General features: G+C 33.5%; 1 protein-coding gene across 1 annotated transcript in view; it reads left to right on the top strand.

Moving 5' to 3' along the window:
* The window catches only part of LOC125060160 (lachesin-like), an 82467-nt gene extending 72175 nt beyond the window's left edge, over positions 1–10292 (top strand). Inside the window, exons 6-9 of the mRNA XM_047664925.1 lie at positions 7030–7161; positions 7319–7438; positions 8924–9103; positions 9761–10292. Of these exons, the coding sequence (XP_047520881.1) occupies positions 7030–7161; positions 7319–7438; positions 8924–9103; positions 9761–9945 (617 nt within the window). The 3' untranslated portion in view covers positions 9946–10292. The remainder of the gene's footprint in view (positions 1–7029; positions 7162–7318; positions 7439–8923; positions 9104–9760) is intronic.
* Positions 10293–12786: the final 2494 nt, after the last annotated feature.

The following is a 12786-nucleotide window of genomic DNA, read 5'->3' as shown; positions in this document are numbered from 1 at the left end:
TGTACACAAGTCACGTACTTTTGGGCAACTTTATACGCCCAACGTATACCTCTAGATAAGATTTTGGAAACTGATTGACCCATTTTTTTGCTTAATTTTGTCCTCTTTATAAGCGATGTACAAAGTGTAAAACTTTTGACTACTTATTTGTTAAAATTTGTCAACGTATTGAAATTTCTTGACTTACTAATATATTACTATGCAAAATTATTTTTATTCGGTCAGAAAATTTAAAAACCCGTTGAACGGTTGATGTCCGTATTATCGCCCGTAGCATACATATTTAAATCATTTAAATAAAAAAACAACTAATAGCTGTTTTTTTAAGTCGGTTACTAAATACATATTTGAAATAAATTATATACTTACTATTATAATATATAATAATATTTAAGATAAAAATACTTCGAAATCATGATATGAGATAAAAACTACTTAGTAATTTGTAAAACTTTCTTTTTATGTTTATAATTTATTCTTATAAAATGACTTATACAGTGACGTACATTTTCCAAAAAGTTGTTTATCATTGTGTACCTGTATACCTAAAAAAACATCAATTGCGCCAAATAAAATATGTAAGAGACAATTTAACTAAGAACTTACATTTCACTACAAAACAAAACACAGCAAGTTCCCGCGCATTCGTAAATGCGGGCGCTGCCAGACCAAAAAATGGAATATTAAATATGGCCCATAGATGGCGCGATTCGCACGTATTAATAATAAAATCGTATTTGTATTCCGATAAATAGTTGTAGATACTTGTTGGCGTTGACCTCGCCCTGTATCATAATAAAAAATAAAAACTCTGTTAGAAAAATATTGCAAAATAATGTATATTCTGGTTTCGTTTAAAAGTTTAATAAAAATATATTTTGGACAACTTTAACAAAGCATTCATTTCAGCTGTCATGAATGTAAATAATTTCTTATTTAAAATAGCAAGAGTAAATAATACTTTTAAGTCTTTCACATAAAAGAAGTAGATTAAATATAATCAATTATTAAGTACTTATTAATCCCATTATCTGAACACATTAAAAATATTATATTTCTTATTACCAAAACATTTTTTTTACTTAATAATTTCCAACTTAGTTTTTGTTATGTGAAACATGCGCACGGCTACATATATTTTTTAAAATTATTATATGCATTAATTAATATATACAAGAATTTATGTGTGATATATACACATTATACAGTACTATTAATCACTAAATAGACGCTGCCGTTTTAATCATATAACACAATCTTAATCAAATGTTTATGTATAAACTAATAACTTATTTCCTATCTTGTATTTGTAGATTTTAATATTATATTTGTAACAATCGAGTCAAGATACTATTGGTAGTTAGTTCACAATTTCACACATAGATGGCGCCACGCGCATTACAGTAATTTCACAAACGCGGTAGCAAAGTATGGGCTACGTAGTATAAGGAGTCAGGGTTTCCAAGTAATTGTTATCGCTCTGCGATTTAAAAGGCACAGAAAAAGGCTGATCACCTTACTTGTAAATATTTTTGCATGAGATTATAGCACGATTGTGCAAATCTCTTATTTATTATTAAATTATGATGTGGTTCGAAATTCAACTTAATTTAAGAGTCTGAGTAAGCATTTAGACGTAAGTCTTAGTCTAAGACTTACGTCTAAGTGTTTCGGGCTACTGCTATGCTATGCTACCGCTACTGTTACAGTTACACTTTACAGGTTAGTGGTTACTGCTTGATGCTTCCGTTATGTACCTACTGGCTACTAGGTAGTAGCTAGTAGCCCAGTACTCAGTAGTCAGTAGGTACATTATAAGATGAACTAACTATTTACTATAACGTATTTTGAAATTATGTATGGACGGAAATGGGCTATCCATATTCCACAATCCACATTGTAAACATAATATGTGATGATGATTGATGTTGAGATATTTTAAGGGAACTTGAAAAATAATTCCTATTGTTTTGAGTAGGCGCTTGCATTAGTATTTACTATACTGCTAAAATTATAGTAAATATAAATAAGTTCTTTAGCATTATTCCTGGCCCATAATAATTAGGTTGAAACTAATCCACATCAAAATAAAGAAAAGCCATTCAAGATAAACAGCTTAGGATATACCATACTCGCTTTTATTGCTCTAGTTTTAAGGTCTAAAATAGATTTAACATCTAAATATTTCAATTTTGGCCTCGAGAGGTTCGGCCAATATATAGTTTCGCAGCGTATATTGGATACACAAATTCGAATAGTACTCTCTATAACTATTATATATATTTGTATCGCTTACTGATGTATTAGTAGTAAGCCGCACTAGTTAACTGTCTAACAATGAAGTTATTTTCATGTTTTATTCGTTAATTATTATTCATTACACATTTTTATAGAACAAGGGGCAAACGCAGACGCCCCCTGCCAGAAGGCTCGGAAGTGCGTTGGCGGCCTTTTAGGTAATGTTACGTTCTTATGAAGGACTATAAGTCGAATTGGTTCGGAAATACTTCACTAGACAACTGGTTCCACATGATGGTGGTGTGCGCGAAAAAGTGCCTTAAAACGGTTAGTTGTGGAACTACGGACGTGGAGGTGACGATGATGATGAGATGCAGCTGCATGTATTAATCCGAATAACTCCTCAGTATAATACTCTCCATGGTAGGAAATCTGATTTGACATGACCAAATTACCAGTACACCTTAACAAGCATACAAACAAAAACAAAATATTTTAATCCTAACATGTTTGAGACTAATTATAAGTCAGATTTTTTTATAAATGTAAGAACATTTTTAACAATAGCCTATCATACATTATAACGTCCGGAAACCTCCTTATAATATCTATTATACATATTACAGGACCCTTAATTATTTATAAAGTATACGTCTTAAATACAATTTAAAAAAAAACTATACACTGACACTCCCTCGCGAGGGGGGTTTTTTGCCCCCTTCGGGCTTAAAATGTTATACTAATTTAGTGTATTTCGGGGGGCGGGCTATGTAGCCCTTTATGGGGGCTGCAGCGCGCGAAGAGACGAAGGGATCCACTCGAAGAACAACCCGCAGCCGAAGTCGCATCAGGTTCTGGGTTCGCGTCCGAGGGTGTCAAGGAGTTGTTCAAAATCGGTCCAGTCGTTTAGGAGTTTAATTACAATCACACGTTCACTTGCACGGAACGCAAAAAAATCTATAAACAATAACGCGTTTTAATTCTATAAAGTGTAGTGTCCTTACCTCCTTCAGTTAAATATTTTTGAATTTCAAATCCAATTTAATTCCATTTTGACTGTAATGGCATATAAAACGACTATAAAAACAAATTGAACTGAAACAATTAAATTTATTAGGAATATTTTACGATTGTCCACAATAAAAATGGACTAAATCAAAAAGTTAATTAAATTTTATTAACCTATAATAACATAGTATTAATGAAAGTTCCCTCGAGTCACTCATGGAGAGTCATGTTTGGGTCACATAGTTATGTCACTGTACACAAGTATAGTATAGTATAGTATAGTAGGTGATCCTCGAAGTGAAATGTATGCTTTATTCATTTCGGGTAATTCGGTGCGCTTATAGTTGCCCTCAGAGGTGATGATTTGATATTATTTTCTTTATTGGTGATCAGCCTTATGTACCTGACACGAGGTCGACTTCTTGGGTCTAAGGCATGCCGACATCACGATCTTTTTCTTCACCAGCGAGTGCTTTTTTATAGAATAGGGGGCAAAATATCCTACGGGACGCCCAAAGAGCTGCCATCGCCACCCATGTACACGATTTATTAGTGGGTGCGTTGCCGGCCTTCGAAGTGGAAGACTTCCAGCCATCAAGGTGATGCTGGTGATATTTTGAATTGATATGGCTCGTACGCTGTTGAAACGAGGCATGAGGGATCAACCCAAAAAATGCGCAACTCCATTGGGGTTTTTTTGTATAGAACAGGAGGCTCATCTGATGTTAAATGATACCGCTGCCCAAGGGCACTCAATGCCTCGGCTCCCGAGTGCGTTGCAGGCCTTTTAAGAATTGGAACGCTCTTTTCCTTAAGTACCCTAAGTCGAATTGGTCCAAAAATATTTAGGTAGGCCGCTGGATCCACATAGTTTTTCCGCTCAGTTTTTGGGTTATATAGATTTTCATCATACCTATATATGGTATAAATTCAATTTAACATTTCCGTTGAATTTACAGTTAATTACTTGGGACTGGCCAATCGCATTGGCATTAAAGTCCCTTAATTACGACATCACATACAAAATAAACCATTCACTCGCATCTAACGTAAATCATAGATACATGTCATAGTAATTACACGCCTTTGAATGCGATTTTCAAATTAAATGCCTGCGTTATGCAAATATTAATTTACAGAATAACTGCTAGCCTCGTCATACAGTAGATAAATGTTTCTTTATAGACCTCACTCGCTACGGATCTTGACTATTTTCTAGTTTACACTAATATTATAAAGAGGAAAGATTTGTATGTAAGTTTGTAACGCATTGGCTGAAAAAGTACTGGACCGATTTTAAAAATTCTTCCACCATTTGAATGCTACATTGTCAGTGATATATATATGTATAGGCTATTTTAATTGCAAGAAAAATAAGGATCCCTACTAAAATTACAATAATGTTACCCAAGGTGTAAAATGCCTATAAAAAATCTTTCATTTCATGCGCTGCGAAAACGATTGATGATAGAACAAAAAAATGTTCCACAATATTAAAGAACTTATCAATATCTATGAAATGAAAAATAAATGTCCAACCGTGCCACCCGTAATATCCTTGTTGCCGATATGTAAATGTTACTTATTAAAATAGCTTTTATTTGTATGTATAAATCGTATGGTATTAAAAACCACATTTCTGTGTAAAGTCGTAAAAAGCTTTAATTAATATTTTCTGTTTATGAGAAATTCTCCGTGATAGGGAGTAATTTATCTAAGAGCTTTCATTTTATTTATTTCATATCTTTTTCAAGTAAATTGTATTTGTAATTTAATGCGACGTAGAAAATACTATTTATAAAAGATACACATACCTACTTTTATACAAATGCAGCTGCTGTTTTCAAGAGTAAAGGCTCCTCCAACCGGAACCATTTCTCTCTATCTTCACCACTCTCTATAAGCTCGCTGGCCTATCGTGGAAGAACGCGACTTCTTTTTTTTTTTTTGACGTGACAACGTCTAATAACGATGAACGCCGGTTGCACTCGTAAAAAGCATGACTCATTGTTCCGTTACGCTGATTGTCCCGTTACGCTCATTGTACCAATTCCATAATATATGCGTATAGCAATTAACTACTCGATATGTATCAAGTTCGGTTATACTCAAGTTAACTCAACATCCATCTAAGAAAATGTATCGGATTTGAAGTAAAGTTCCAACGAAAGTTTTTAAAAGGCCAACAACGCACTCGCGAATTTGGTATTTTCAAAAGTCAACATTCAAAAATCATTTATTCATAGGTACTACAATGTACACTTATGAACGTCAAAATATACGTATGAAATGCTTCTAATTTTACATTTACTGCCAGTTCTCAAATTAAGGGCGTAGAACGGAAGAGAAGAACTGGCAATAAACTCTCCGCCACTCTTTTTAATCGCCAAGTATTTTGTTTTACACAACGTTTGTAAGGACCTGCAATCACACCATGTTCCACATGACATCATAAGTAATAAATAAAAATAAAATAAATTAAAAACATAGATTAATCCTCTATCAGCAGGAGGCATGGTGAAATAGGAGCACGCACTTACATTCTCGTGGGAACAACACGCAAATACATCAAAATAACTAACATCAGCGCATACCTACACAAATTCAAGTACGAATTGTTAGTGTCCATATCAATTAGATCAGATCAGAATCCTGTCTATTCGTCGACGATATAAAATAACGATTCGTCGCAATTTTGATTTAATTACCGTAAAATTCTCCGATATTACTCCAAGTCTAAAATAATATACAACCTCCCAATATAACGAAAGGGGTGATTTGAAACCAATTAATTTGCAAATGCCATCCGTCCTGAAGAAGGAGCTATTAAAGAAAATTCCAATACAAAACCACTCCGATCCGATAATTTTTCTTTCATCATTTCATAACCGGCCTTCACTCGTTCATTTTTTAAAATACGTTGTTCGACAAATTCACTTAATGCCGCGCCAAATGAACCGTGTTCGCATAATAAAAGATTTTGTACTCAAAAGCGATTTCAGAATGGACGATATTCGCGTGAAATGGTAAAATTTTGCACTCCGCGCTCGTCTCTTCACTTGTTATATTGTATTATTTTTTTCGCGCTCCGCTAGTTTCGCACGGAGGAAAGCAATAACGGGAATAAAGTAAGAAATAATACGTTAATATGCCGAGGAATTCAATAAAGGAAAATCTATATGGAATATCTAAACTGTTGATTTACGAGATAGTTGTGTACACTGATGTTTCATTGAAAATTTAATTTGTTCAAAACTCTCGAAAGAGCAATGGATTGTTAAAGAATGATTGACTTACTTCCTAGAGATAAGGCGGGGCTATAAAATTACATTTTTCCGGTAAAAGAACATGCCAATATGCATATAAAATGACTGCATATATTACAGAGAGATTGTTGTTTTGGTGTTATGTTTTTAATTACCATTTTTTTAGATTTCATTACAATATTAGATCATTAATATTATTACATTGTACTATCTTCTGCTTAATTCATTATACAATCTGCTAGGGTCATTGTTAGCGACCATGGCGTTAGTTCCTGGGTTATTTAATAATTATTATTAAAGCTGGCATAGAAACTTGATTGCCTATTAACATTAAAACATATGTGTCTGACAATGTGTTGGCCTATTGTGGTTGACAAGACATCAAACAAGTTATTGGCGACAATAGTTTGTTTTACTATTTCTATTTAATTCCTATTATCATAATAAATATACACGTTCACTGTAAAGTAAAATCTATCTTAACTTCCCTAAACCAATTTATAAATTTCTCTTGCAGTCGTAGAGATCCACAAAGGCGAAAGTCTTGAGCTGGCTCACGTGCAGCGCACTGACATGGGTGCATATTACTGCATTGCCAGCAACGGGGTACCGCCCACCGTCAGCCGCCGGTATCACGTGCAAGTACATTGTAAGTCATCCACCTGTCATTTCTATAACGATTTTTAAATTTAGAACGTTCAACTTATATTCCTTTTAAAAGAATGTTAGTGGTAATATAAAACGTTCTAAATTTGAAATCTTCAAATTAAATACTAATTCTATATTGTTTTACTATTTTATATCAGTTATACCACAAGTAAAAGCTGCGCTACAATTAGTGGGGGCACCGCTTCGCAGTGACGTAGAACTGCAGTGTTATATTGAAGCCTCTCCGAAAGCTATGAACTCCTGGTACCGGGAAGATGGTAAATTACTAACATTAATTAATTTCGTTTACATTTTTCTTTTGATTATTTTTTAATATATTATAAATAAACTATAAGTACAGTAAATACCTAAAAACCACTAAGTGGTTAACTTTAGTGCCTGCAGGGCTACACAACAGCACAAATTTAAATTGTTATGAACTAAAGACTTAAATAAAAAATACAAAAACTAACACATAAAACACACAATATTATAAATAAACAACACATTTAAACATTACACAAACATAGAAAAAAACCTTATCTTGATTGTTGATTTTTTTGTATTTCTTATTCAACAATGATTTCCGATACAACAACAAAAACACGTTGTATTGTTAATCTCCTCCTTTAATTCGGTTTCAAGCCATCAAAAATACTGACTAAAGCACGATAAAAGTGATACACTTCAATCTTAAACAAAGCAAAAGCCTAAACATAGTATTACACCAAAAATACCTTGCGCCTGTGATCTATTACCAAGCAATCAAGTCCTGTCCGAAACTTAAATGACTAGGTAATGGCCGCCCTTGATTACAGTTGCACACGGTAAAAGATATTTCCATCTACCACGCGTAAGGTCAATTAACATTAGGTTATCTAGGAGTTGGAATACCGCCAGACAATTGAGAGACAAATTACCGGAGACTAATGCCTGTTCTATCGAGAACTTTGACATCTCTATCGCATTAACGCAGCATTCGTGAATCGAACTTCATAGAAGACAGATTATATCTAATCTTTGGAATATTACTCGATAGACTAGAACGTTCTATTTTTATCGCATTCTTCTTTTGAATTTTAAATATTTTCTATTCCGTGCGATTTAATAACGGTACACTACTAAAGTATAATAAGTCTGGACTTATTGAATTTATTGCTTGGGTTTTTCATACAAAACTATTGTGGAAACAAGGTTTTACGTAACGTGGTTTGGATGAATTAAATGATAGAACTGCCACTTGAAATTGACATAGAGGTTGTGGATTCGATTCTAAGAAAAGAAGGGCTCATTTTCTTGCTTATAAATAATTACTAATATTATTATAAACTACCTTTCCATTGCATAAGGTTTCATATTATTTATTTATGTATATATATTGTGTGTACCTATATACATTAATATTAACGAGTAAGTGGTATTTGGGTAATTCTTCTAAATAAAAAGACAAACTCAAATAGGCGTATAGCCGGAGGTCCTCGCTTCAGTTCGCGGTGAAGCAATAATTGTTTCGGCTTTGTATACATTGATCACCTGATAAGGCTTATCAATCTAGTAAATATGTCTGTCATTCTTCATAGTAATCTTAAACTTGAAAAATATGTTTTGAGGTAAATTGAAAAACCTAGTACCAAAAGACCAATGTGTTATAACATCTAACATCTTTGTATATCGAAACAAAAAAGGTTTCATTACTTAAAGTCACATGAACCACTTTTGGCACAAACTGTAAACAAAGAGAATTTATACATAATGCGTTTCAGCGTTGGTGAGCGATAAACTGCTCGAGAATCCAAAGTTCCGTATAGTGGAGCGCTCGGTGAACGAGTATTCTTTATGGATGAACCTGACTATAAAATCGCTGGCTTTCGGCGATTTTGGCACTTACGTGTGCGCCTCAGTCAACGCGCTCGGAAAGATGGAGAGTCAAGTTAGCTTACACAGTGAGTTATTCGTTTGTTTGAAAATCGAACGTCCTTCTTATTTTATAGATATCAGTTATGGCGATTTAATGAAACTTACGGCCGCTTTCTATACTCAATCCCAATCCAATTTTTACTGCTAGAGATTGATATTTCAATCTCATAAAATACTTTTTAATAACCGATCGATGGATCGTTTTTGTATAATATCTTTGTATTCGAAAGATCGAATTCTGACATTTATCAATCTAAATTTGCGAAAATTGGAGATAATAGATCGAGTATAGAAAGCGGCCTATATGTATTACGTAACAATTTATCAGTAGTTGCCCTTTAGATATAACAATTAAAATGGTATAACATAGGATTTAATGAAATACATATTTAATGAAGTACATTCTAATAATAATAAAGTATTACAAAAATATTATTTATTCGTGTGCAATTATTTTTCTTAAACAAATAGTAATGTCAATCACTTATGTCCTCATATATACTATATACTTGTACCGATTTGTATGAAATTAGTTGATATTCGTTAAGTCTAAGATAGGTCGTAAAATATTTTTATAAACCTAAATGATTTTTTGTACATTTTTACCCCTATAGTAATATCATTGACTGTAAAACGTTTGTCGTCAGTGTATATTAAGAGCCAATTTAAATATTTTTTTACAGAAATCGACGTGAATCTAAACGGCCCAGGGGATGTACCATTGGTATCTGGGGCTGCGTGGCAGCGCGCGAGAAATTTACCAGCCCGAGCACGCGCGTCCCCGTCACATTACATCACACAGCACCTCGCCCAAATACACGCCATATTACTGACAACTTTAAGATATATGTATAATGACTTTACTTAGATGTCAAACGCGTAATTCAAAAATCGAACAGAACTTCTTTGAATTGGGTGAAATCCTCTATTGTTATTGGAATCAACCCATAGTTTCTACAGAATAGCAAAACTAAATATAGCACAGATTAACTAAAGTCATCTCTCGTATATACAGCGTAAACAGAATTGGGCAGGAAGAGATGAAAGATTACTTTAGTTAGTGCAATTTAGTTTTTATCTCAAGATAGTCTCGTCTTGACAGCTGTCAAATATGTCAAACTTCATACAGAAATGATGATTGACAGTTCCTGAAAGATTTTAATTTGGAATGGAAAACAAAATAAAAATAGAATATAAAATCATTCCAAAATTGAATTCTTACGGTCTTACTAATAAAAAAACACTATACATGCGTTATGACAATGTGATAGTAATTCAGTGAATAGAGCTTGTACAGGGCATAAACACCTCTTTGACCAATAATCGATGTGTATTGGTTGAATAACAAAACGACCCTTATTTATTGTTACCCTGGCAACCCGCCGTGTTTGATTGACGTTTGATTTAATAATTCTGATACAACTCATAATTCTAATGTAAGTTGTATTTATTTTATCAACCAAAGCAATTATATACACATTTACTTAATATACTAATAACATTTTATTATTTGCCGCTAAAAGAAACTCCAAAACCTCAGACAAAGAGGAATAGAATTTTACATAAAAAGCCGCGTTCTGCAGTACAAAAGTTAGAAGAGGTTAGTATCAATGTGATAGAGAAAGGACTATTTCATTCAAAACCCCTCAACGATCATACTTAAATTTTTTAGGCATCTCAAATAGTGGAAAGTGCCAATCTCCGCAATACGGTAGGGTTCCAGTGTTTCCAGGAAGAGCACGAAACAAAACAAAGGCAGATGGCTGAAACACATGAGCTCAAACAGAAGCAACTTGCCGAAGCTCACGAAAGGGCTAGACAGAAGCATCTTCTAAGGCTCAAATTGTTACAGCAGCAATTAAATAAATAATTATATACTTATAAAAAAAAAAATCCCCTGTTTTAAATGAAATATAACTTTTTATTTATTTCAAGTCCTTAACTATCCACACCTATGTAAATAAAACAGCCTTAAAAATATGTTTCAATAAAAGCAGCTCTAGCAGCTTGTCCAGCCAGATTGCTTGGGGGCGTCTAGGTTGGCCTTGGTTCTTCTGGAGCATTCTCAGTGTCATCATACGTAACATCCAGGTCTTCTTTGATATCAATAGCAATATTCTGGAGAATTGCCAGTGCTACTATATATAATTTGGCATTTTCTAATGACACTGAGAAGTCATGAAGAAGACACCTAAATCGAAAACCCTCCACCTCTAGTACTCTTTTCGACATCAGCTCGCACTATGTCACAGATCTTCATAACATACTTCTTTGAAAAGCGGTATTTTGTTTTGAAATCGCCATGCGAAAGTAATAACGGATTGCACCGAGTTTGGTATGTTTAGACTTTCCTTGGAGGCGGCAAATCTTCAATCGTATGTATTAGCTGCATATCAATATTATCTAAATCTTCCATTTGATCTATAAAACTATTTTCAACAAACACAAATACCTACTAACTTAAATCTTTCCTTGAACTAAACAGTCAAAAAATGCTGTCAAACGCGAAATCAGATAAAATTACGCAATTTTTGTCTTATACACCCGTTAAACTAGGCCTCTGCGTTGTATAAGCATTGTACAAGTCTTCATACAAACCAGACACTTGTTATAACAGCAGTATACATCAACCTTGTCAATTCAGGAATTATTAGTAACATTTTTCTTATAACAGGCTTATACGATGTGCATAAATCTTTATTAGTAAGACCGTTAAAGTTTAATATTGTTGAAGACTAAATTAATTTATCTCGTGTGTATAATAATGTGATATACGTTAGTATCATTTAATCTCGTAAATAGATAAAAATAGATATTTATTTTATAGATGTTACATATACTATCCTATTTTTTAACATACACGATCTGGATACAAGTCCTTTCGCCGAAATGATTTTTTTTAGTAGCCAGACTAAATTTGTAAATAGTTCAATAGTCTACGGTTGTCGTATATACTGTGGCGCAAATATTGTATTAGACGTTCGGCCTCTAAAAGTAACTGAGTTTATTCTGAAACTGTTACTTATGTGTGAATATTCGTGAATTGGGAATATATCGGAAAACTTCTTACAATCCATAAAATTGTGTTATCCATTTGGCTTTGATTGTTTATCTATAAACCAGGTCAATGCTGTTTCTCTACTGATATTAAAAAGCTCTTAACTTTTACTGAGAACACATTTAAGGGGACATTTTTAACTGGAAAACTCCTCAATATAATACAAATTCCCAGATCTATCTCCCGAGTAGTGCCTATCTGTATTAGGATTCTGCGAATTGTAATTAGTTCGCGAACGTTAAAACAAACTAGATATTTTTCGACACGCACGCATCAGCTTAAAAGCCGTATTAAGATCTCCTTCGAACATCGCATGTAAAAAAAACTAAATAATAGAAACCCATAGACAAGAAATATATTATATTCTGTGATTTTGTCAAGTGTCATGTAATTTTTGACATTTGTATAGTTACAAATTCTGTGCATGTCCGCGCTTCCGTTAAGAAAACATTGGTTATTACTAATTTGACTTGAGGCTTTGTTTGTAAGTATTACTCTTGTATGTCAAATATATATTTTTTGCGTTATGGTGCGCAAACGGGCTTGAGGCGCACCTGATGTTAAGCCCATGAACACTTAGAACACATTGCCAGAAGGCTCGCAAGTGCGTTGCCGGCCAAGTCAAAAAGGCTCGGACATACTTCAGTGGGT

The sequence above is a fragment of the Pieris napi genome, chromosome 21 (assembly GCF_905475465.1).
Source record: "Pieris napi chromosome 21, ilPieNapi1.2, whole genome shotgun sequence".
Lineage (NCBI taxonomy): Eukaryota > Metazoa > Arthropoda > Insecta > Lepidoptera > Pieridae > Pieris > Pieris napi.
Note: the sequence above shows the minus strand (reverse complement) of the source record. Positions and strands in the feature narration are given on the sequence as shown.